The sequence below is a fragment of the Seriola lalandi genome, unplaced genomic scaffold (assembly GCF_002814215.2).
Source record: "Seriola lalandi dorsalis isolate HSWRI2012SDOR001 ecotype SW California unplaced genomic scaffold, Sedor1 jcf7180002054563, whole genome shotgun sequence".
Lineage (NCBI taxonomy): Eukaryota > Metazoa > Chordata > Actinopteri > Carangiformes > Carangidae > Seriola > Seriola lalandi.
Genome location: NW_019525116.1, coordinates 2167807 through 2195048, shown reverse-complemented (window position 1 = coordinate 2195048; position 27242 = coordinate 2167807). Strand labels below are relative to the sequence as shown.

Below are 27242 nucleotides of genomic sequence, written 5' to 3'. Positions count from 1 at the left end.
TAGATTCAATGGGTCAGTTTAATGTAAATTGAGTAGCAAAAGTTTTAATGCGGGGAAAACATGGACACATTATTTCGCCTGTGACTCGCGAAGGTTATTCAAACTTCAACGTCCACGCAAAGAGCGGGACAGGGCGCGTTTTTCACCCTGTGACCTTTGAGGAGCTATCGATCTGTTTGCCTTCTCCTTCATTAACAAATAGCCAAAGTCAGACAGCACAAGCGCAGCTCGCCCGTCAAGGTGGAAGTATGAGAACTGACAAGGACCTTACCTCGGGACCAATCTCGATTAGAGAATGTTTAAAGCCCAAAGTGAATTGTTGCAGCTGACTGAACTGCACACACCCCTGGGTGAGGTGCTTAGCCCATCTGACATAAGTGTTAGGCCTGTTGGGCAAGGGGGGGTTGACCCGGAAAGGAAAGCTCATAATTCAAGGTATGAAAACACACTTCAAAGAGGAAATGAACCCTTCAGGCGGCTCCTACGGAAGCTAAATATAGCCCAGGTCATTGAGGCTCAGAGGGGTGAACGCAGACTGTAACTGTGTCTTCCCTTTCATCTCTTCTTCACCTTCACCTACACCTCAAACATTACCAAAACCCAGAGTTACAGCGGCTGCATGCTGACCACCATTTACACTATCATTTTGTGGGCTCTTCAGCGTCAAGACTCACATGATGTAGATTTATTTTGTAAGTAATAAGAATTTGAAACAACTTTTTGATACTGTGGAAAAAGAATAAAAGCTTTTGTCTCTGAATCTGACACTAAATTCATCATCTTTGGCAACAAATTTAAAAGAAAAACTTACAATAAGTGATGTTGAAACTGAGAGGGTGTCTGAAATCAATATTTGGAAGTGATAATGAATAATAAAGTATGCTGGCAACCACAAAGAGTTTATATCAAAGCAAAAATACTGCATTAAATGAAGTACTTCTGTATGGAAGTTTGAGGAAACGCATATAAATCAACTTGAAAAGAAAACTCTGCGAATTATAAACAAAACAACTTTTCCACACACGCCCCTCCTCTCTGACCACTTTTGGATTAGCCAGGTGGTAGGCGGAGTCAGGCACTGCCAAGATGGCGACAGCGGAGCAGCTCACTCTGAACTTCAGAAACCTGAATTTACAGTCAGTGAGTTCTGATGTCACTTTTGACATCAAGTGGGAAGGCACAATAAGCTGTAGCTTCACCCTACACCTGTTCAGTCTGTAGGATTGTTGTCTTCTGTACTATAGAGGTAATTAAAGCCTGGTTTCATCTCCTGCACTGACCTCAAACAAAAGGAAGAAATTCTCCTTTCCTCACCTGATATTTAGCCAAATACACCAAAGTCTTTAGGCAATGCACACAGCCCACATGTTGTTATATCACCTTTTAAACAGCAGTAACATCAGTAATGATAAGATGGTGTTGCAAAGAGTTAGGGTGCAATCTTCATTTACAAGCTTTTCCAACAAATTACAAATGAGACTGTTGAATAATTTATACCATGACACGCACAAAGAGGCTGTATTTGTTGACCTGCGACATCTGGCAGCTTCCCACTCACTGAACACTTACAGTAGTGGATAGCGAGGGTTTTAGATTTGGCCACTTTGGTGATATTTTATAGTCGGTGTGAGCGGTTATGGCTGGTTTTGTATCTCACATACTGTATGTTACACACAGTTATTGACGGCGTGATCTGCAAAAAAAATACATGTGAGAGACACGCGAAGACAAACACACGAGACAGACGCGTGTCATCTCTCCTCACCTCGCCCACCATGCCATTCCAGGTGCCATTGATCTTCTTGCCATGTTTGCCGTTCGTGACCAGGTACAGGTCATAGGTGAACTTGACAGTCTTGGCGATCTTCTTCAAGATGTCGATGCAGAAACCTTTACAGCAACGCTTGATGTAGATCCCTGACTCCTTCGTCTGATTGCTGCGTCGACAGACAGACACAAGGGCAGACGATTATTTCATCAAATATGTACTTCTGTGCGAAATGCTAATTGAAATCATGATTCGGTGTATCTGGCACTGTCACTCTCACACTGACTAAGTATGAACTGATTCTACCTCTGGCTGTGCAAAGCTGCCATGGGAAATTAACATAATTCACAAGCAACATTTAGGCAGTTGCCAGGTTTTTTCTTTTCATCTCTGCTTTGGTCAGTTCTACAGGAGGTAAATCTGTGAGCCACTGTGGCAGATGGACAGCAAGAAAAAAAAAGAAAAGCTGCCTCTATCAATAGGTGCTGCTGAATTCACACTCACTACTCAACAGAAATTACAGTTTTGGTCTTGTAAGGAATTCTTATTCTTGCTTCTCTGGCATTTCACTCCAGACTCTGATTCGATATATATATCCGAGCACCGGGTCTCACAGTGTCTTGATCTGTTTCCGGCAGGGTACAGTGTTCCTCATGCAGGTCCCGCTGAGCGGATCCACGTCCTCCACAATGACGAACGGAGCCTCCTCCAATGTCACGATGGACAGGTGGTCATCCTCCCTGTTTGCTGCCCCACCATACAGTTCATAGCGAGGCCACACATGGTACTTCATAGACAGGGAGCCATTCTCCCATTTACCCACCTGGACAGAGAAACAGCAAACAAGCAAATCATACACAGTTAAAGATTATATACCTTTATTTTCTTCAACTAGAACTGAGTTCTCGATTTATTTTTTTACCACTGGGTAACTGCAGTTTTAGTCTTAGACTTGAATTCTTTTGTGAGTCAGTCTGAGTACGCAGCTCATCGACTCAGTGATAATAAATGTAACACGTTAAAGCACACACGTGAAATGAATCACTGGGCAGGAATCCAACTCAAATGGAATTGGATTCAATTTAGATTTCACACTGAAATAACTGAAAACATTTACCAAAGTTTACTAGACCAAAAAAGAAAAGTAGAGTTTGTATGTTTGTTATGCAAAAATCTCATTCTAAAAATGAGGGGGGTTTTTTTGCCTCATTTTCTAATTGTGATAAGTCCAACTGCCAATAAAACAAGGGAGAGGAGAGGAAGAGGAGAGGAGAGGAAGAGGAAGAGGAAGAGGAAGAGGAGAGGAGGTGGCCGGGACCCAGTGCAGAGAATGAGAGCAAGGTTAACATGAAGGGCGAGACTGAAACGGGGGAAAGAGCAGAATTCAGATCAGGAGGAGAGGGCGGGGAGAGAAACAGCCAAACAGAGAAGTGGATGGAGAGATATGAGAATGAACTGAATTAGCAGAGGGAAAGGGGAAGAGACAAAACTGTAAATGGAGGGAAAGAGTCAAGAGAAAGAAAGCCGGAGGTAGAGCTCATTCGGATGCAAAATGATGGCTCTTCTGTAGACGAGTGTCCAGCTGTACGTCTGGAGGGCCCTCCGGCGCTTGTGGCTCTACTCCACAGAATAAGCGCCATCAATGAGTCAATTTCCCCCAGATGCCGCTCACATGAAACCATACCTGGAGACTCTGTCTGTGCCCTTTCCTCCACGTGTGCCCAGTAGGCCACTGTCATCGAGGGATAGGATGTGGGTGGAAATGGATATGGATCATCAGATAATTGGACACACAATAATGGGAGATAGGGGAGGACAGGGAGCTGTGGGGCGAGTGTGTAAAGTCAGGATCACACACTTGTTAAATATGTAAATGTCCACACACACAGTCACACACACACACAGAGACACACACACACACACACACACACACACACACTCACACACACACTCACACACACACACACACACACACAGCACTCCAGGGAGCACAAACTTGGCAAGGCTGCCTGGAGTGGACAAGCTGAGCCTGTGTATCCCTCGGGCACAATGCAGCCTTCTTCTATCTGCACAAAGAGTAAGTAAGTGATAGAGACAGACCGGGACGGAGGGAGAAAGAGGGGAGGGGAAAGGGTTAAAATCACGCTGGAGGGGAGTAAACGGGACTGGACACTACAGAGTCTTCACACTACTTCAAAGGTGCAGTGGAAGGATGGTTGTAGGAGCTGGAACTCATTAGGATCCAAGAAAAGTGGTTCAGCTGGAAGTCAGGCTAAGAATTAAACATGAGTGAGGGAGTGAGAGAAGGAGGAGGAGGAGGAGGAGGAGGAGGAGAGAAGGGGTGGTGCAGGCTGCGAGGGGAGGAAGAGAGAGAGAGAGAGAGAGAGACAGAGAGAGAGAGAGGGGAGACAGGAGGGGAGCGATTCACCTTGTTCTCTGATCAGAGGACAGAATATAGATTAGAGAGGCAGAAGAAAGAGAGAAATACTGAGAATAAAGAACAGGGAGAGTCAAAGGAGTCAGACTGCAGAACACACGTACAATGGAGAGGGAGCATCAGGAAAACACAGATGCATGCTGGTGACTTTGCAGGTGGCGAGGTGCATCAGGTTCATTTAAGGTTGTTGGTTCAGAGTGTGACTCAGGATTAAATTGCCCCGTGTGCACCACCACCTTCTCTGACATCTGGATCTTTATTTATCTCTTTATTTAGAGAGAGCTGACCGAGAACAAACTGCCCAGTACGGCTACGCTACAAAAAGTGCAGCTATTAAAAAGTTTTAAGTATGTAGTTTTTTTTTTTTGTTTTTCTTTCTTTGACCACCACCATTAAGCCTCCTCCCGAAATGTAACTATTTAATTATCCTTGAAGCCACTTGTAGCAGTGTCAGGTGTAACAGCGTGGTTTGTCAGAGCTAATTCAGCTACAAGATGTTAAAGGAGCAAAACGTTTCCCATTATGCAATATATTTAGGAAAAGTCGGGAGAAGTTGTGCCCCCTGAAAACACTCACAGTCCATTAACAGTCGCTCCTAATGACTACTTGTACGATAACAAATGAAGAGTGGAAGCAGTGGAGACACGGTAGAACACAAAATGAAATAGAATAACACCGGTGACAATGCAGGAACACATACAGTGAAACATCTTCCAGGAGTCTGTTGTCCCGGTTCTTCTGTGGCTAATTTAGTTTCTTTAAGGTCATCAGGACCGTCTGCTGGTGAGTCTGCACGTGCACAAACCGACTGACGTAGGATGAGTAAGATTTGTTATCGTGGTTTGTAACTTGTTTCGACATACGGTTCATCACGGTTGAAGCTTCCACCTGAACCTGAGGTCCTGTGTCAGTGACACTTCAGATTCTGAGCACCTTGTCAACAGAGGTGGCAAATTTCGGGGGCAAAATAGCTCCTTTAATGGGCTGCGTTCCAGTCACTACTTCTACTCGTTCTGTTGTCTGACAACAGAAACAGAAAAGCATGTAAATGAGAACAGCTGTACTGGGAATTTGGCTGTATTGGAAAACAGTATATGTGGGCACAGAGCGCAGGAGAGAGGCGAACACACTGGCTCCGAGTGAGATCTGAAAAGATCTCCTGGTGGTCAAATGAGAAAAAAAAAACCCAAACAAAAACAAAACAAAACTTTTTTTGGGGGGAGTTTTTGGCAGACAAAAGCCCCTAAAGTGAGGGATGATTTTGTCAAAATACTACATAAATAATGATTAATATGAAATAGTTCATCAAACTTTTAAAATGAACAGCTGTGGACTCCTGCAGCGTTCTTCGCACATCTCCACTCTGGAGTCTGTGCTGCAGTGTATTGCTCAAAGGCACCTTTGCCTAGTTGATAATATCTAATCAGAGTAGCGGCTGTAAAGCTTGAGGCTTAAAATGCTTAAAAAGTGAAAATCAGTTGATAAGAGATGCAGATAGAGAAGACGCAGGCGGGTACTCGTGGACCAATCAGGAACTGTACTTACGGAATACAGCTAACTCCGCGGCATTGTTCCCACCCTGTCATTCATTCTTTAACATCACCGTTTTTCGACAGTTTTTTCTTGCAATTTAAGCAGCGACATGAACACAGATGTACACACCCACACACACACATACACACACATACATGGACGTTCTCTCCCCATCCCTAATATCTCTCTCACCCTGTCCCACTGTCTCTCCTTGTTGAGCAGAATGATGACCAGCTTGGGGTGCATCTGGTATCCGTCCTCGCTGAACGACAGATTACGTCCCTCAAACGTCACATTCATCAGGTACCTGCAGAGCGACACATTGACGAGAGAGAGAGACAGAGGAAAAAGGCTCATTGAGGCACATGTCACTTCCTGAGAAATATCTTTGGCAGCGGCAGCTCACAAATGTTTTATTCGCTCTATATATCTATATCCTTTCTTGTTCAGCGGCTCAATTTCCCAAACATTAAAGTTTCATTGCGTGTTTATTTTCTAAGCATTTATCTTTTCAGACAGACACACTGACATTACACGAATTCATCAACTGCCAGGAAACAGCTACCAGCTGATGTCTAACCATCAGCTCTCCCATTAGTAGATGAATGTATTGTACATTAGTCATCAGTCGCAGACAGACATTTGAGCAGAACAGCCGATGATGTTTTTCAGACAAGACCGAGGTAATAGAAGTTCAGCAAATGATTTCTCCCATGTTACAGGTTCAGGTTCAGGTTCCCATGTTAGCTTAGCTTAGCTTAGCTTAGCACAAAGCCTGGAAACAGATAGCTTGACTGATAACAAAATCCACCTGCCAGCATTTTGAAAGTTCACCAATAAACACACTATAGCTGATTTGTTTAATATATACAAAAACCGAAGTATAAAGAAATCAACCAGCACTGATTCTGGGAAGATACCGATTCCAAACAAGCAATATTACATAATTGTAGATATATTTTTACACTTTGGTTTTTATACAGAGAAAAATAAACAAACAACCTTTGCACTGAGCCAGGCTAGCTGTTTCCCTCTGTTTCCATTCTTTGAGCTATGCTAAGCTAAGCTAAGCTAAGCTAACCGCCCTGTCTCCCTGACTGGATGAAAAGCTAAGTGTGTTTGGTTCACAAGTTATCAAGGTGGTAATAAAAAATGTAATAAACACAAAGCATATCCATCCTCCTCCTCATCATCATCATCATCATGGATCATTACACTTTCTAAGAGCTCAAATGTTCTTAAATCGACAGTTTTCATGATTCTATGAATAAACAGCATTTTGAAGTTGTTTTATTGGAATTGAAACAGTTTTTTCTGACAATTAAAAAAAGGATTTAGTTATGTTCAAAAAGTCTTACACCACACTGTAGTTATGACTCAGGTAGCATGAAGCAGCAGAACAAATGATCTGGCCGGACACACGAGTGACTAGTTAACAAATAGTTGAAATCGATGAAATCATGGTTACATCTTCTAAAAGACAAATTGAGCAGTTTTGCTGCGGCTCATTGACAAACTATAACGTGAGCTCTGGAGAGAGAGAGATGGAGAGAGGAGGCACAAAAATGAGCAATGCAGTTTGTATCTGGCATCAAATGTAACAAAAAGTACTATATAATACACCAATAGCAGCTTGTCAGATAAGTGTGTGTTGGTGTGTTGGCGTGTGTGTGTGTGTGTGTGTGTGTGTTTGTGTGTATCTGTGTTTGTGTCTGCCTCTGTGTGTCTACTTCAGTCGGTGTGTTTGTGTGGTGGAGAAGGAGAAACGGAGAGAAAGCAGCATTGTTTCTGTCAGGTGAAATCATTTCACCTTCCTTCAACTAAACACAACACATGCACACACACACACAAACACACACAGACACTCACTCACACACACACACACACACACACACACACACACACACACACACAGGCACAGTGTGTGATTATGGTAAATGTGTGTGGGAGTGTGTAAGTGTGTGTATATGAGAGCAGGAATGTTTATGTCAGGTGAACTCAAGATCACTTCACTGTCGTCCCACATGCGCGCGCGCGCACACACACACACACACACACACACACACACACACACACACACACACACAGCATCTCTTAACTCTTTCATTCCCTTCCGCTTCACTCTCTCTCTCTCTCGTTCCATCCCTCTGTCTCTCTGTGACTGTTTCCATGGAAACACTCTACCTCAAAACCGTGCACACCATATATATGTAGATGAATAAATACATGACAAGAGAAAGTGTGTGTGCATGCGTGTGTGTGGGGCACTGGTTTGGTGTTGATGGGGGTGGTAAACACTGGACTGGTCGTGTATCAGGACAAACGTCTGGAGCCGCGGCGATGAAGCTCGACCTCACTGCGGCTTCACTCTGAACGTTACACGCCTCCTCTCTGCTGCACTCGCGCCGTTTTACCTTTAAACCCGCCGCACCAGATCACAGCTGATCAGGGAGCTTACACCTGCTGGAAGCATCTCAGGAATATAATAGTCTAATTAACGTGAACTTTCTCCCTGTGTCTATACATCTACTGCTCTAGGCAAGTCCTAGTACAGAATGGAGTGATTTATGTAATACTCCAGCAATTACTCTAGTACAAGCTTCCTTATTCTATTTCCTGTATTAAATATTGATATTTTCAATGGGCCGTGATGAGCAGAATCATCCAGCATCATACCGTCTCATGCAGCCCCATGTGTCCGGCTAACAGCCCCATCCTGTAGAGGCTTGGCACTGATACAAAGTGCACAGAATCTGCTGCATAAATCATAAGCCATTTACAAAATGACTTGACGCTGTGCCCCCTTTAATCTTTACTGAGCAAGCTATGGTTACATGCTACAATGTGGGGCCTTTGTGTGCGTCTAAATGTGTGTGTGTGTGTGTGTGTGTGTGTGTGTGTGTGTGTGCTTCTGCAACCTACACATGTTGACGGCAGTAACAGAGCGAAACACAAGCATATGTGTGTTGCCATGGCACCCACAACCACTGTGACTTCCAGGCCCAATCTGTTGCGTTACTATGGTAACGGTAATCTCGCAGAGGGTGGGAGTGAAAGAGACAGAGAGAGAGAGAGAGAGAGAGAGAGAGAGAGAGAGAGAGAGAGAGGTAGGAGTCACAGAAAAAGAGGGAGGGGATGGGACTTATTACTACTAGATTGCAAAGCTCTCTTCCCTCTCCTCTCATCACGCTGTGACTACCGTGGTTACAGGACGGCACCTCCCCATTCTGTCACCTCCGCTGAACTTCCTGTACCACTACCGACACAACCGGACACACACACACACACGTGTCAACACACACTTAAACGGTGGCGGTTTACTCAGCAGTCGCACTCACAGAGGAATGTGCGGTGTACACATACACATCTGGAAGTCGGTCGTCACTGAGCAGCTCCACTGGGGCTGCTGGGTGTTAAGTGTCTTGCTTAAAGCTGGATGAACAAACAGTCACCTTCATCACCTCCTCTCGCCACGACAGAGACACAAATAAACATGTGAACATAAACCTGTCCCCCTCCTCCCTGTATCTTCTACAGCTACTGTGTGAGCCATGAGATGGTGAGATGAGATGATATATTGTGTGTGAATAGCCTGATAAGACGGAGGCACACGTCGCTCTACCTGTTAAACCCCTTGTTTTGATATCCTGTTGCTCCCGTCAGTTTCCAGCTCAAGCTCGAGGAGAGTGTCTCAGCTGTACTGTACAGCAGGTGAATTAAAATTCAAATAGCAGCAAGCCGTCTCCACCTGGCGAATGAGAGCGAGCGACACTGACCGGCCCCCGACCGAATCTACACTCGCACAGTCCTCGCCACTCGCTGCCTCCGATTGGTGCCGTGTTAAGAACATTTCAGTAAATACGTCCTCTCTAGTTTTATTTGAGGAAGATTCATGTTATTGTAAATCAGAACAGCACAATGTCACACACACACACACACACACACACACGGACACAAACACTTGCCATGCTAACTCCACGGCCTGACACAGATACGTTTTAGCGCATGTTCTGTTGTGAATAATGGAGGAGTTGTGTGAAATATTGATAAGTCATTTTTAATAAATTAACCCTGACATGAATTAGTCATGAATTACACTCCTTAGCAATTACTGTGGTGCAATGTACTTATTGGATTTGTAGAGGGGGGGGGATCTATATGGAGAACGATAACATGCCCCAGATGGCATTGTGTGGTCGAGGCAGACAAACATATTGTAGCTTCGCTGCATGCACGCTCAGGGTATACCGCGTGAATGTGTGTGTGCGTGTGTGTGTATGGGGGGGGGGGGGTGAATTTGTTGTGCCTTTATGTGTTTGCACATGTATGCATCCAGTGTTATCCATGTGTGTATTCAGACCTGGGAACTGAATGTGTAAACAGTGTAATAAATTGTGCTGATGGGAAGAAAGCGGAACGATGACAAGCCAGGAAGTGAGGACCAGAAAGGAGGGGAGGTGGAAAATGGCACGAGGTGTGTGGTTTTGATTTGATTTACTTTTGACAAATAATAGACTTTACATTTCAGAGATAATGGATAACACACTTGGGACAATATTATTCTTCTAGAGAAAGAGGAAGATGCAAAAACCAAAGTTGCCAATCTGGATTTGAATCAGTGACCTCGCTGTCACGCAGCATACGTCTACGTCATTACACCGTCATGACGACGCAGCTCACCGGAAACATTAGTCAAGTGTTGGTTAGTATAACATTGTTCTACATTGATGTCAATGAGAGTGACAAAAACCTAAAAGATCATGCTAATGTTTCAGTCTCTCTAGACCGTCAGAGCGTTCGGATGATCAATAAATCGTGATGTTAAGAAAGAGCAGAGCGTGGGATTCTCTTCTTTTGAGGACAGTTACACTTTCCCAACGCACCTGCATCTAAGACGTTCGGATGTGCGAATATCTTCATCGGAAAGTTTTGAGTTTTGAAGAAATATTAATACTGTCTGAGCGGTGGGAAACTTTTTAAATATATCTGCCTAGTTTGGTCTCTGCAGATCTTTGAGCTGATAACAATAATAATAATAATGATTATAATGATAACAATAATAATAATAATGGTGATGATGAAGAGGACTCCAGCAGCTGTGGCACTTGGACTACGGAAAAGAAACAGAAAAGCAGAGAAATAAATAAAGCTGGCAGAGAAAAGAAGATTTGGAGACGGAGACAGATGAAAAGATTAAGGAGGAGAAAGAGAGACAGAACCAGGAGACAATAGAGCAGGAGCATCCTGACCTAGTTCCAAACCAAGCCCCATCCCAAACAGGTAGCTTTTTAATGTCTACCACCGGCCTGCCCCATAAACACACACTCAGATGGCCTTTATATACTCAGTCTGAAATAGCTGGGAGCACAGACACACACAAACACACCCAGGTGGACCACGCTGTCCATTGAGCTGGCACACACTCATCCCTCAGCTCAATAAGGTCAAAGTGCTGCTTCAGAGTGTTCTGCACACACACACACACACACACACACACACACGCAAACACACAAACACACACAGCGTACACTCTATTGAAAACCTCACTGAGGCAACAAAAGTTCAAAAATGTCCACAGAGCTTAAAAGGACTTGACACCTTTCCAACTCCAAGCTCATTTGGAACCTGTCCACGCCTGGCAAGGTCAGGGCCACTGTTGTCAAACTCATGATTCTCACACTGCTGTGTATTGCTCACCAGTGGGTCTCTCTTTCCGTCCCCCGTCCCCCCCTCGCTCTGTCTTTCGCTCTCTGCGCTCTGCTCTCGTCTTCCTCTTTCTGCTATCTTGGCTTGTCAGGCTCAGACTGTAGCATTAGCTGGAATGTCACAGTGCCGGCTACAGTGGACTTAATTTACTTAGCGGAGTGACATGTCCTTCTCTTGTGGTATTCTATGGAGGCGCTAAGGGCTGGACAAGGAAATGCTAAGCAGAGAGGGATCAGCATAATGTATGGCTTATAAAGTCAAGTAGATGACCGTGACCATGCGGCAGTTCTTCGCCATTCGACAGTGGACAGAAATGTAAACTAGATATGATTTCCATATTACCACGCATCCCCATACTGAACTGCTTTGTAATCCACATCTTTAAAAACGTGTGTGTGATTTAGGACGTGTGCATCTATTGTAACGTTTCCTTTCCTTCCGTCACCCATTTGATGTTGGAGATTTTCCAATATGAACCTGCAACATCAAATTTTCAAATATGGCGGCTGGTCTGGAAAAAAAAAAAAAGTCACACTCATTAAAAATCTACAGTTTAAGTTCTTGAGTTGGTGAGTTTTTGAGAGGCGGGAAGTTCCCGTCTAAACCCGACCAGGGGAGCTCGCACCCAGCGTGAAAAGGCTGTTGAGCAGCTCAGTTGATTGTAAATAATGTATGATTTGATTAATAAAAAACATCCACATAATGAGTCAACACAATTAAGAGTGCATGAAAACTAGTTAGCAAGCGAGCTGACGAGTTGAAACAGTTAGCTAACTGTAACAGATCAATGGCTGAAATATTTAGCAGTTGAAAGAGATAACAAAAAGTGACGGATGAATTATTAAAATAGCTAAAAAAAAATAAAATAAAAGAAGAAATAACTGAAATAGCCAAGTTGAGCTGCAACGAAGCAGCGGCTCAAAACACTACTTGTTATTAGGAGAAGTGTAAAAATATTTCTACACGATGACGAATGAACAGGTGGGGTGGGGGGGGTGGAGCACCAGTTACTTTATGGATCCTGTCTCTCTCCTGCATGTGAGGCGGGGTTTCTCTGGGCTTTTACTGTGTCTAAAACAAGATACCTCAGTCTCCACACTCACATGTAAACTCACTGGTGCAGCGTGTGAATTTCAGCAGGGTTGTGTTCTCCCCAAAAAAAATCAAACACCGCCATCACCGGAAATGACGATTGCAACATGTGACCACGTTTTTCTTTCCTGCTCGTGACCCCCCGTGTTACACATCCGGGAATTTACAACACGGCATTTTCACAAGTTGGAAAACACGTTGTTGGTCCCTTCCCTTCCACTACGCAGCCAACATGGCGACCGTTGAGGGTGAGAAGTGTCCATCATCACCACCCAGGTACTCACAGCGCACTGCATGTTGCTGCACTTCTCAATGTGAACACACTCCTGCGCTCGAAACACGGCATTTGTTCTTCGGTAATAAATTCCTTGAAAGGTTTACCTTCAAATTTACAAAATGGTGTTTGAATTCTTTGGAGCGTGACAGTCGGTCTACGGGTTTCCCACCCAACGAGAGAGCTTTCTGATCGAGTGGCTTCCCTTTCTACCTGCTGCTACCCGCGTCCATTCATCCACAGATTCACTTAGTGGAGAACCAACCAAGGCAGCAGGGCATCCATCCATCCTTCCATCCATCCAATTCATCTTTCCATCCATCCATCCATCCAGCCATCCAGCCATCCGTCCAGCCAACCAAGCAGCCGGCAAGCCAGGCAACCAGCCATTCATTCAGTTGTCTAGTATATAGACTGTAGGCCAAATGCTAATCTCTTGATTGAGCACCTGAAGACAAAGGTTATCACCGAACAAATTTAGTTAAGGCAGTGAGGGGCGAAGGATCTTAGCAGCGCTCGCAACTGATCTAATCAACAACACAGCTAAGTTGATTATAAAACTGCAGGTCTGGAGCGCAGACAATGGTTGGGGAGGAGCAGAACAGTGGAGAAGAGAGGGAAAACCAGCAGAGGAGGAGGAAGAGGAGAGGAAGAGGAGAAGAGGAGAAGGTGTGAGCAGATAAAACAGAGCAGAGCAGCGCTCGACAAAAGAAAATAAAGTGGAACAAAGCAGAGAAGAGGAGAGCAGATGTATGAAAGGGGCAGAACAAAGGAGAAGACCAAGGGGCAGGAGAGGACGGAGTCAAGAGGAAAGATCTGAGCGGAGCAGAGAGCAGCACAGGACCACAGCGGAGCCGAGCGCAGCCAGGCAACACATGAACAGAGCGGGGGAATTGCATTCTGGGGCAACGGCAGCTGCCACAAACTCCACTCTTATCTCAAAGCAGGAAGCAGCGGTGAAACAAAACGAAGTGAAGCTTCAGGAAGGAGTGAAGCGGCAGACAGGGGTTGAAATGACATCTAAAGAGTTTACTGGAACGGACAACAAAAGCTTTGCTGCTTTAGCGCAGGATGCAGTTAAGTGTGAAGCATGAGCAGAACATTTCTCCACATCCCTCATGCACAGCACAATCCAAAAAAAGAAAAAAGAAAAAGGTGTGTGTGCTTGTGTGTTTCTACAGTGTCGCTCCTGGATCCTCCAGATGCCGTTGCAAAGTGTGACTGTGAAAACTAGCATTTCAGAAAGCGGAAGAAGCAGAGGCTTTGTGTCAGTATTAGTAAAAATATGCGTCATACTCTGTGTGTGTGTGAGTGTGTGTGTGTGTGTGTGTGTGTGTGTAATTGAGCCTCACATTAGCCACCATGCAGCTGCTTTTGTAGCAAACCATGAGAAGGAAACAAGATTGATCGACAGCAGCAACTAAAGCCGTATCCTGAAAGATGACTGACAATCTCCTCAGCACACACATATACACACACACACACACACACACACACAAACTGTACTGCACCTAAACACACACACATCTGGCCCTCACTGATGTCACTCTTTAGCACAACAAAAACACACACAAACACAAACGCACACACACACACTAGACAAACAAGGGCTGAAACTGCCCCCGAGTATAACACTGTGCTGAGCTCTGGAGCGCAGCACGACGGGGGCCAGTGTTCGCCGACTCAAACGCCATTGGGACCAATTAGGTAGCGCGCAGAGCAAAGCGCCACCGAACGCCGCGCTTCACCAGTTCAAAAGGCCTGCTGCTGAGACGGACAGCTGGGGGGGTGGGGTTGGATTTTCCTGAGGAAGGGGCATGTGAAGGGGGGTGGTGTTTGTGTGTGTGTGTGTGTAGGGTATTATTACACAGGGTGGGGGTGATCACAGTATGCAGGGGGATGAAGGTGCATGTGTACGGGTGTGTGTTTGTTTACACGCGTGTTTCAGCATCTGCTGCGTCCGTGGTTGTGTGGATCTACGCCGGAATGAGCTCCACCTGAACCTGCGCACTTTTTGAAGGTGCTGTGTGCAGCATTTTAATATCCATAAATCATTGCCACATTAATTTGGAGACATTAGTGTAATTGCAAATAAATGACGGTAAACAAACGAGACCACTGCTGAGACACACGGCCTCTGCACTGTATTTTATATTGTGCACCACAGTTAGTTTCCATTGAGCTTGTGCAAAAAGTAAGTTGTTTTACTTGTTTTACTGCACATGATGTTCCTGCAGTGAATGCATCAGTATTATGGGATATTCATTCATTCATTCATTCACCAAACCGCTCATCCTTTTAGGGGCCCGGGGGAGCTGGAGCCAATACCAGGTGACACTGGGTGAGGGCGAGATACACTCTAGAGAGGTCGACAGTCTCCCTAGAGACAAACAACCATTCACACTCACGTTCACACCTGTGGGCAATTTAGAGTCGCCAATTAGCCTTCATGTCTTTGCGTTGTTTCGAAACCAGAATGTGTTTGGTGTGAGGCGACAGCGCTGACCACTGCGCCACCGAGCCACAAAACTAAGGGGCGTTACGCTAAAGGCAAACGCACCGAGATGTCCCGACGCCAATGAACTTGACACTGATGAACTGATTTTTTGAATTCCATACATCGCACAATTAACTGTCAACAAACAGAGCAGAGTGTAAATGACATTATTGTGTTGCATTATGGGAAATGTAGGCTCCAGCATTTTTTGGAGCTCAATCCCTACTAGAAATCAAAATGTCAGGATATACAGTATCTGCCCCTGCACCCACAATGCAATGCCACTGTAATGTGCAAATAAGACGCTGTTAATCACTGGGCACAGTTCACGTCACCATTTCTGAAAACATTTACGTGTTTACGCTCCTCGTACATTAAACCACACAATCCGGCCACCACCACCACCACTCACCTGAGCACTTCGTTGGGGTTGCCTGAGATGGGGGTCTTCTTGTCAGGAGCTCCGTGGCACTCGGACTTGAGCAGGGTGTGAGGTCCGCGGTCCATCATCATGGTGGAGGTGGCCATAGTGATGATCGCCACGCCGTCGCGGACGCGGGCCTCTAAGCCGTAGTCCCACTCGTCGTAGGACACGGAGAGCAGGCCTGGGTGGAGAGGCAGAGAGGAGGAAAGAGAAAGATCAGAGGATACGTGGGAAGAGGAAAGAGGGGGGAAAAGAGACGGTGAGGTAGAAGGTGGCGGAGAGAGGTAAAGTAGGGAAGGATTTGGGAATGTGCGGTAACTAAAGCATGAGAGTGAGAGAGGTGAATGTGATTATGCGGGGAAGAGTGAAGCGACAGAGAGACAAAAGAGACAGATGGAGAAAAGTGAAGCAGGAAGAGATAGGGATAATTCTGTGAGGGTATACAGCGTGAACATGTTTTGAACACACTCCAAGAGAGAGAGAGACAGAGAGAGACAGAGCACTCACTACGTGATGACTCAGAGAGCAGATGAAAAGCACTCCCACCCTGCTTGACTAAGCGTCTATCACCTCGCTGTGTTTGTCCATCTGTCTGTCTAAAGCCCTGTCTGTCTCTGTTTGTTGGCCTTTGCACTGTCTGTATGTCTGTTTATCTGTCCTTCTGTCTGCCTGTGTCCTGTTCTCTTTTGACAATCTGTCTGTTTGTGAACATTCATTTGTGTGTGTGTGTGTGTGTGTGTGTGTGTGTGTGTGTGTGTCTCCATGCCCATCTCTTTGCCCTTCCAACTTCAACTGTTTGCCAGGATGCCCGTCTTCCCTCCGCACTTCCGCCCCTTTCTGCTGACGACCGTCGTGGAGCGAGTAGCGAGTAGATCGAGGATATTTCAAGTGTTTCCAAAGCTGGGGACGACACTTGACCTTCACGGTTTGGTCTGCTCAGATTCACACAAACATTAATGACACTGATTTATCAGTGTGGATCCTGGAGACATAACTTATTTTATCAATGTGTTTCTTTTTTAAATTCTTTAAAAAACACATGGAAACACTGAGTATAGTTGATTTACAATGAAAATTAGACCAATTATGCATCTGCTCAAACAGAGCTGACATTTTGATAATGAGTTTCACTGATATTAAACTGCCGTTATTGATAACATGATTAACTCGTGACAAACAGTCACCGTTAATTGATGACACAGTGCACGCTGTCCAGCACTGAGCCCAGTGTGTTCAATCTCTTTTTAATGAGTAGTCATTTAGTTCTCCCGTCCACCGCTGTCAGGATTTTATCAGGTTAGCACTAACAGGTGAGATTGTTACGGGGCTTCGGCTCACAAGGGGAATTTTTGTGGATCCATTTCAGATCTTCTTTCATTTATTTCTATTTTCTATTATTCTATTTCTTATATTATTTAGGAGAATCATTTGTGCACCTTTGGTTTGAGAGATAGGTCCTTATTGGACTGCATCTAACTACGTATATCGAGTCTCGACCACCCAAATAATCACAAACCTGCACTTGGGAGGAGACGAGCACGTCCCGTCGAGCATCTAGACACTCATTACCTTCCTCAAGGTTCACGAGAGCTCTTAAGAAAGAAAGGAGTGTTGCTCATTTATTTTTCTCCAGACACTTCAGCAGTTATGTTCAAGCAAATAAACATGTTATTCTCTAACTTTATCCTACAACACACTGCTGCTTCTTTATTTACATGGCTTCTAAATGGATCATCAGCTGGTGAGGATGCCGACTCTTTGCATGGCACATGAAGCTTTAGCCTCAGTCTTTTAGCATTATTAAATGAAGGTAGCCATCATGCACATATTTAAAACTCTTTCACTGGTTTCTCAGTTTAAAATAAATCATCTGAAAATATTAAATTGTCAGCTGGAGACTGATTTTTCAACCGACTGGCAGAGCTGGCTCGATAAAGCTGATCAAATCTGCTAGTGACAATCCACGGAAAGGAGAAGCCGGCTTTTGTTTCCTTTTGTGTAAAATCAAAGTCCCATCGTCAATTTAACACAGAAAAACCTCGATCAACCCGGTCTTATCTAAAACTCAGCTTCAGGTGCCCTTCTGACTTTTAAAAACGGGCAATAACTGATCTTTCTTTCAGGTCACACGGCTCTCAGTGAAGCACGCCCTGCGTTCAAGTCAATTTATCAGGCTATCTGTCTCTCTGTCTGCCTTTTAATCCGTCCCTCTCTCCGTCCGTCACTTGTTCTGCATCTATCTGACAGCGTATGACCACATGTCAGCCACTCCACTACCATGTCAGTGGGCAGAAATAGACAGGCGGCCTGGCAACCTGCCTTCCTCGCGGGGCCTCAGCGCTGACAGCTCCAGCCCACCAGGACCACATCTAATGTCACACACTGTTGACACTTTCTCAACACTCACTCACTCACTCACTCACTCGTTCCTTTTTACACATATCACTTTTATTATTTTATGGGAAGGGTAAGACGTATGTGTGTGTGTGTGTGTGTGTGTGTTGGCAGCATGTGTGCGCTGCGGATGCCCATGTTCGTTGTGGTGTATTCTTTTCTACATCTTGATGTTAATATTCATACATCTCTCAGGACATGTTTAAATGTCATAACACAGACATGTCAACTGGCGATGTTATAGCTGAGCAGCTGTAAAGGTTGTTTTCTTTCTGGCTGTGGTCTCTGTTTAAAGGCAAAGGCTGTCTCCCTGTCACAGATACGCACACACGAAAACAAAAAAAACACCAACACCGTATCCACACTCAGGCTGACTGATTGGAGATCGTAATAGCGGAACTACCGTATCACCGGGTATTTTTGGAAACAGCTTATTATTGTCAGTGATGTCAGATTGGGTGGTTACGTTAGCACAGTCTGTGCAGCAGGAGTGAGTAACTCAGATCAGGAAGAATAGAGACAGAAAGGCTGTTAGTAAAAGAGAGAGAGAGAGAGGGAGAGAACTGAAAGGGGAGGAGGAGGAAAAAGAGGGACAGAATGAGCAGGGAGAGAAACTGACAGACACAGGGATATGGAAGGAAAAAAGGAAAAATTGAAGGGAGCAGACAGTTGGAAGGGAGTCAGAGGACGCTGAGATATAGTGAGACAGAAAACATGGTGAACAACAGTATGAAATAAGGAGGAAAGGGAAGGAACGAGGAGGGTGGGAGGAGAAATGGTTCCCCAGAGCGCCACTTAAGGAAGGCATCAGTGGAATTACCCAGGAGAATTGGAGGCTCTTCATCACACATGCTGCAAATTATTAAGTGTGCCTAGTAAGCAAATTAGCCCCACAGCCAGCGCGCACCTTCTGCTGAACCCTGAACCGCTGCATTCACCCAGAGCACACACCACCGCAGCATCGGTCACATGCTGTGCCACGGTGTCGTCGGGCTCCGCGGAGGTTCAGAAGTTGGTGCAGCTGACTGCAGCTACAGGCTTCATGTGGCTTTTCTGATGTTGAGGTTGAAACGCAGAGATAAGGCTCGGTTGAATGACTGAGTTCTGCAGCTGAATGCCTGATGTCTACAAATATCTTGCTGGTGTCTTTCTCTTGTAGCGTACAATCTTAATTCTGGTTAATTCGGGCCAGTGTTCTTTCAAAATCTATTCTGTGGCAAAACAAATGCACTCGTTGCTATTGTCAGGATATTAATGCTTCCGCAACAGCACGACTAAAACACAATTTCAAAAGGCAATAATGAACGTCTTTCAGATGCTTTGTGAGGCTGCTCTCAGTGCAGGTTTTTACAGACTGTCGCTGCTGAAGCCGAGAAGTAAAATCCTTCCGTCATGTTCGTCTCTTTGGCAGAGGGCAGCACTGACAAGCACAGATCCTGCAGCAGCAGCAGTGCTGTGAGCAGAAGCTCAGCCATCTGCATACTGACTTAGGCTGTATGCACATTTCAACATCCAAACTATAATATGATTTCGATGTTTCCCGCCAGTGCAGTAAATTACAGTAAATATATGTCAATAAGTACATAAGGTACCAAACTGTGTCATCATTTAAACTGACACAAAATATAAATCATCTGCTGTATTAAATCTCCACCATTTTGTTGTTTAAGTCAGACTATAAGGACAACCATGAGCATCATGTATATTTAAAAATCCTGTATCCTATTCATCACGCGTTAAATGAGTGGCTGACATTTAACCTACTATCTGTCATTATGTCCCGTACGATTAATCCCATGATAATTCAATGCTAACTCAAAGAGGTTCGTGTGTGTCCATCAACGCAGCCACTCCACCAGCTCCACTCTGTAATCATTCAGGCAGTACACGAGCTAGTCACGATTATCTCCGTGGCAACATAAATCAAGAGGGGAGTTGCTGTGTGTGATTTACATAACTGATATGGTGATATATCAAACTTTATAGAGTGGAACCCTAATTTGGAAACGGGCAAACTGAAGAAAAACACACACACACACACACACACACACACTTGCAAAGAGTTTTGTTCAGTCTGTCCTACATGTAAACACTCGCCTCCCACCGTATGAGGTACACACAAAAGCACAAACACACAACCCATTTGATTACACTCAACCATTATTTTCTCATGCAAATTAAACCGTGACCCACTCGCACATTTCACACACAAACGCACATCGACATTACACACAAAGGCATACAAAAAAAACACCCGTAGGCACACACACACGCACACACACACACACACACACTCTCACTCATAGGAGCACACCTAACTCCAATTTAGAGTAAATCATCCATGGATGCCAATAAGGGAGCAGAGGTAAAAAAAAAAAAAAAAGTTTGAGTTACGGTGCTTGAACAGCACAACGATCTCAGGTTCGTCCGGGCGACCGTTCCCCAGAAACTGCTGAGGACAGGCAGCGGTGTAATATCTCGCCTTCGCTGTAAATCAACAAGCCAAACACCGACAAATTATCAAGCTCATGTGTCCCGGGTAAATATACTACCCGCTCCACGGTTTATTCTCCTACAGAGAGTGAAACAGAACCAAGTCGGAGAAGGTTCCATTAGTTCTCACGGTGGCCACATCAGCGGCAGTTAAAGGTTTGATTCCCACTGTGAGCTGGCCTTTCTAAAAGTGTCCGTCCACCCCCAGGTGCTGGAAGTCGTGTTACATGAGGCAGTCTGACAGCTGTGCCTGACAGATTTGCGTGAGCAGGTTGAGTGGTTTATGTACCCCAACTTAGATGTCACTTTGGTTCCACGTTTGACCTTCAAAGGTTAGAATGACCTCCAGTGGTGTTGTGGGGGGAGGGGAGGAGGGGTGGGAGGGGAATGCGCCCTCACTTCTTATTAGGAAAGGTCAGTTTGTTTTTGGTTTTGTGTTTTTGTCTTGCAGGAAAAATACAAATCAAAATAACATTTGAAAGGCTCGGCGGCAGGTTAGCCGAGCGTGAGACGACGAATTCTGCAAACGGACACAGACTCATCTTGAGTGAAGGTACATGCCTTTGTCTTCCCTTAGCATCTTAGCATTTTAGCCTTGGTCTGTATTAACAGCCATTTATTCACAGTTCAGCATTGCATCATTTTTATGGAGAGTATAGTAGTAAAGCTATTGTATAGCAGGCTGCTATCACCACGTGATCAAGGCAAGAGCACAACAACAACAACAACAACAACAACAACAACAACAAGATGACGCTGCTGCTCCCGAACCAAGTGTTTTCTAGCATTTCAACCACAACTTCCAGCCTCAGTGATGGAATAAAAATGTTTGTTAGCTAGAGACATTTGACAGAATAAGTTCCACTTAGAAGCTTTTTGCAGAACTTTTTTAATTGCATCTCACAGTCGTCCTCAGGTGATGATGAAAGAAGATTATGAAATAAGACCATAACACTCAGGGTTTTTGCTTTCATAAAGTGAGACAATGAAATGCTTGAAAGAAGAAAAGACACATTCTTAACCCTCGTTCAGGTTGAAACACTAAGGAGGGTTTGCTGCTCAGCCATGATGGGTAATGTTAGCTAATGTTAGGCTAATGTTAACGAGCTAATGTAAAATTGTCTGACGTTAGAAAGAATCATTTTGCTGACTTTATGACTTCTGCTACTGCTGCACTACTTTTCAGCATTTAATATTATCTCCTAGTAAAGCGCTGGGGAGACAAAGGTTAGGGATTCGACTCAGACTGACGCCACCTATGTAGAAAATGCACGCATTCATGACGCTTTTAATGCACTTTGGATAAACATGAACCAAACGCTGCATGTAATGTGATTGCTGTACTTACAAAAGGGCTTAAGATTTGAGCTCAAGGCAAGCAAACATCTTTCCACATTGAGGTTATTCCACATAAAAATGTAACGCAATTTTAGTTTTCCAAACACAAACATGACCTCCTACCTGTGGGGAACTCCGCGGGCACGACATCGGTGTCTCCAGCTACCAGCGAGGGCACTATCCACGTGTAGCCGTAGCCAGTGATCCCAACAGAATGGGCCACCTCGAAGATGGTGTTGGCCTCCTCTTTTGTGCAGTAGAGAAGGATGACAGGACTCTGGAGCTTCTTCAGCTGGTTCTGGATCTTTGAATCTCCGTCATCTACGGACATGTCAAGTAGTAAAACTTCTTCCAGTTCCCAGCCCACAAAGCTGTTCTCGATGGTGCTACGGACCTGAATGGGACAGAAGAAAATTGAAGGTTGTGTCATGGATTCTCCTACGATTTCTTGTGAGACTTTTCATCAATTTAATCTGACACTTGTTCCATAGTAACTTTTGCATGAATGTAAGAGCTGCTGAATTAAGCATCACTGGGATTATTAGAGGGTGCAGAGGTCTGGGGGTTGGGTCCAGACCGACCCCAAACGTGTTTCTAATTAGCATCATATGTTAAAAAAAATGTTCATTTTTAGGGCTGAAATATTTCTATTGTGACACAATTGAAGGTTATTCATATTGTGGCCTGCGCCATCTTTCCTCGCATGTCGTCTCAGCTGAGCGCGGTTACCTTGGTGACAAAGTCCTGGTAACCCGGGTAGTAGGTGGTGACGATGGAGAATATGTACCAGTCGTATTCCTCCATGATGTTCAGCATGACCGAAGCCTGCTGCTCGATGGAGGGGCCGAACTGAAAGAACATGGAGTTGTCATCCTGGAAATGACATACACACACACACACACACACACACACACACACACACACACACACACACACACACACACACACACACAGAGGGACATAGGTGCAGAGTGTAAATGGCCTGGACTTTAATTTAGTTGGCTTCACACACAGAGGAGAACAGCTACTACTTAAATGACAGCGGTGGTTTTGTAACATTATTGGTGGGAACATTAATTTAGCTGCCTTTATTCTCTCGCTCACAGAGGAGAAAGGCGAGGGGACACCAGTGGGCTTGTAATGATACTGGTCAGGAGTTTCATTAGTTGCCTTTATGACTCCTTTAATGAGTTTGTACACGTGGGTGTCTGGAGCAAATTCTGGACACTCGAAAAGCTGCTGTCCTCAATCTCATCGATCATTTTCATCGTCAGTTTGTTTTATTACAGCCGCGTTTTACAGCAAATGTGATTTCAATGTAACCTGCAAGGGGCTGGATATTAAGATGTGCTAGGAACGGCTCACACCCACCCTGAGCACACTGCACGTAAAACATTCACTAAGTCCCTTCCCTTGGCAGGGCTCAATCTAAATATGGGAGATACAGAACGTACAGTAAACCAAAGAGCGGTACAGTCAGGGACAGACACTCCAATAAACACCGCTCACACGCTGATATCCAAGCCGGCCACTCGCCACCAGTGTTGAAAAGGAATATCGAGCCGGACAGAAGAGGAGGAGGAGGTGAGAAATGCAAGTCTAGACGAGACTCTGCAGTTCTGCGACATGTGCTCGTTATTGTCCGTGTGTGTGAGTCACTCTATGAGACACAATGTACAGTAGCATATTTATGTTCTTGGATATTCTTGCTTCTGATTTATATGAATGAGCCTCATTTTTTTTTCTTGTGTTGGATTGTGGATTGTATGTGAGTAAAATCAGTTGTAGCTGACAGCCAGGCCTGGCAGGCAGGGTGTTGAAATCTCTCTGGCTTCTTAGGGCTCTCTCAGTGCTTCACTCAACATCAAAGGCTAACCTGCCCCTCCCAGGGGATGCACACGGGTTGATCCGTTACCTTGTTTCTGCATTAATGAGATCAGGGCTATACCGTCGAGGTGGCACGCCAAGAGGCACAACGCGCATGTGAAACACTTGCCGAAACACTCTCGCAAATAATGAGCGTAATGTGCCGCATCCTTGAGGTTGGAAACGTGTCATTATCCCGTGTTTTACGCGGAATATAAAAATGTGCAGTGTGTGCATCTCATGCTGAATTCAATGCAGGAGCTGTGTTTCAAACAAAAAAAAAAACAACCATGAAATAATGATGCACACACTGATGTTGTATTCGTGTTTCTCAGCTAACTTGAATCCATTTGTTCCTCAGCTTTTTATCTCTTCTCTGCCTCTTCCTCTCTCATCCTTCATCCATCTCTATCCATCTCTTCTCCCGCTCTGTCGTCCCATTTATACCAGTGGAATTACTGCCAGGGCACAGTTATAATTGAATTTCCAGACTCGCACACTCCCATTCCCCCCTTTATCCTCGAGACAGACCCCCCCCCCATCCTCCCCCAATTTCCTCTGGCTTTCTCTCTCTATCTCCCTCTCTTCTTCTTAAGAGCAGTATTAATGTACTGTCCAACGCACTCATTCAGAGTGCCAGAGGTCTGCAGAATTTTCATTAGCCTTTGAGAGAAATACATGCTAAAAGAAGTTGCAAGACGGACGCAGGAGCAGGACAAGAGGGAGGGAGGGTGAGAGATATGGGAGTAAAAAAAAAAAAATAGCTGGTGGGAGTGGGTTGAATGATAAGACAGCTTGAGTAAAATGAAGTGCTGCAAAACACCTCTCTTCATTTACAGCAACAATAATTAGGGTCTGGCCACATTACCACCTCTGTTGGCACAAGGTGATCGATTAGTGAGTATTAAAATTCCCAGAGGGGGCAGCGGGGCCAGCGAGTCAGTCAGCCAGACGCAGGAAGCCGGGCCAGCAAGGCTTTGAATATGCTCGGGAGCCGGTCACTGTCGTCTCTGTGGATCCACGGCTGACGTCAGCGCTGGCTACTGTACAGAGACAACAATACACTACAACACACAATACAGCGGGATGAGCGGACGGTGGAGACCGGTGGGGAGAGAGAGAGAGATGGCGAGATGTAGAAAAAGAGCAGAGAAAAGAGTGGAAGAGAGAGCAGATCAGAGAAAAGAGAGAAACGGAGGGAAACTAAAGGGAGAGAAAGGAATTAAGCAAGCGAGAATAAAGGATAGAGATGTACAAACAGCAGCGAGGATGTAGCCGAGATTTGAAGCCTCCGGAGGGACAGAGGCAGAGGACAATGTGGTGACAATGGGATGAATGGAGAGGAAGAGGGCAGGCTGGCAGACGGCTGTGATCCTGTATGGAGCGAGTGAGCAGTGAAGGGGCAGGAAGCCAGGAGTCAGTGAAGGAGCAGGCAGAACCGAGGTGTGTGTGTGTGTGTGTGTGTGTGTGTGTGTGTGTGTGTCAGGCAGTCAGCCAGCCAGCCATTTAGGCAGGAGGAGGCTAAGCCTGAGTTGTTCAACCACAGAGGACTGCTGCTGTCAGAGACAGGAAGCGAGAGACAGGGACACGCGTGTCCCCTCTACGTGAAGCGTGTGTCTGTCTGTGTGTGTGTGTGTGTTTGTGTTAGTGTCTGATAGAGACATATCAGGTATGTATGTGTCAGTTTATGTGTGTATCAATGAATATGCGTGAGTTTGTGCCTCTAATTGTGTCTGTGTGTGTCTGGAGATGCGTATTTGTGTAGAATTGGCCTCAATAAGGCTCTCTGTTACATATATACAGTGTGTATGTGTGTGTGTGTGTGTGTGTGTGTGTGTGTGTGTGTGTGTGTAGTTCATGGTTGGCAGGTCTTGGTCTGCCAGAGTTGCCTGTTCTGCCCCAGAGCCTCCAAATGAGTGCACTCACACACTCCTGGAGCAGTTATTTGACTTGGAGGGGAGGGAGAGTCAATAACTCAGGTATTTCAATTACACAGACAGGGGCACATCAGTGACTGCAAAAGAAATAGACCCACTTCCAATCTTGTTCTGGAATATGCACACACACACACACACACACACACACACACACACGTAGCAGCATTGAAAACCCATCCTCAACAAGAACACTCACACGCTCACAATACAAAACACCAAATGACAAATCAACACTGCAATCACACACTTATACTGGGGTGTTGCTTTAGACACACACACACACACACACACACACACACACACACACACACACACACACACACACACACATTAAACTCAAACAGTAAACCAGAACATGGAGATACTGAAGTAACACAAACACATTTGCACTTCTATTCGCTGCGTTCTGTTCGTACTGAGTTCAGACGTAACCACGACAACAAGTCACGACAACATCACCATAAAACGATATATATCAGTACACTGGGCCGTGCTTTTTAGCTGCAGAAGTGTGTGTTTTCACCATGACAGACATACGCTGCTGAGAAATGTTTAAAAGCTCAGTCACTTATATCAAATAATACAGAATACGTGACGGGGATTGGTTGCGCACGTGCTGTTACTTTAAGATAACACACTGTACGTATGGTTCGTGTCAGCTGGTGCAGTGCTGGGCTGCAGCTCAGTGGTAAAGTCAAACAGCACATTTTTCCAACCCAATAAAATACACATATTATCATTATTATGAAAGTTAACATGAGTCCTCAGTTAGATGTTTGTTACTGATGTAATCGAGCGCTCTGATATGAACATTTATTGATGAGTTTGTAGTGATTTGTAAAGATTTTCATTCCTTTGCCTCTCCTGGTTTAATGGAGACAATAATGGGAATAAGTTTTCTGGTTTAAATATGTTAACCCTTTAAATTAATGGGTTTTCTAGATGCACAAACACATTCTCACAGGTCCACTTGGTTCTAAAGAAACCAAGACCCGAGTCCTGTGTCGCACAATGGTGCATGTGAATGGATCCAAGCATCCTCAGTATCGGCTCTAATTACATACGTCATCATCAACACACCAAGAAATACTGTAGGTAAAGAAAAATCATTCCTATTAAATAAATGGTATTTTGGAATTTGATTCACAGATTATTAAATTGTTTATGAAATGAAAATCATATCACACAGTTGGACACAGATTGTTTTATTGTCGGTGCAGGAGGTGAAAACAGGACTTTCAGTATTTTCTAGAAATTAGTCTTTGAAGCATGAGTGAATTATTTATGGTGTTAGTTTATATGTCTTTGGGAAAGAAAAGAAAAAACTTGATTTATGTGTTATTTTACAATAAATGCATGGTTTACCTGTCATATAAAATACAAGAAGTACAACAGATAGTATGTGAGAATGTGGAAAAAAAAGGGCTTACATCCTAATTAGCCTGTGTAAAAGCACTAGGTTGCCATTCCCTCAGCAATAATA

At 44.7% G+C, this 27242-nt stretch overlaps 1 protein-coding gene across 3 annotated transcripts in view; it reads right to left on the bottom strand.

Annotated features, from left to right (window-relative positions):
- Positions 1–22829, bottom strand: part of grin2ba (glutamate receptor, ionotropic, N-methyl D-aspartate 2B, genome duplicate a) — a 45022-nt gene extending 22193 nt beyond the window's left edge. For all 3 annotated transcript variants that reach the window (XM_087176660.1, XM_087176661.1, XM_087176662.1), the window contains exons 1-6: positions 22686–22829; positions 22080–22350; positions 15720–15912; positions 5931–6045; positions 2383–2591; positions 1766–1937 (exon numbers count right to left, since the gene is read on the bottom strand). In XM_087176660.1, the coding sequence (XP_087032786.1) occupies positions 1766–1937; positions 2383–2591; positions 5931–6045; positions 15720–15912; positions 22080–22350; positions 22686–22817 (1092 nt within the window). In that variant the 5' untranslated portion in view covers positions 22818–22829. The remainder of the gene's footprint in view (positions 1–1765; positions 1938–2382; positions 2592–5930; positions 6046–15719; positions 15913–22079; positions 22351–22685) is intronic.
- Positions 22830–27242: the final 4413 nt, after the last annotated feature.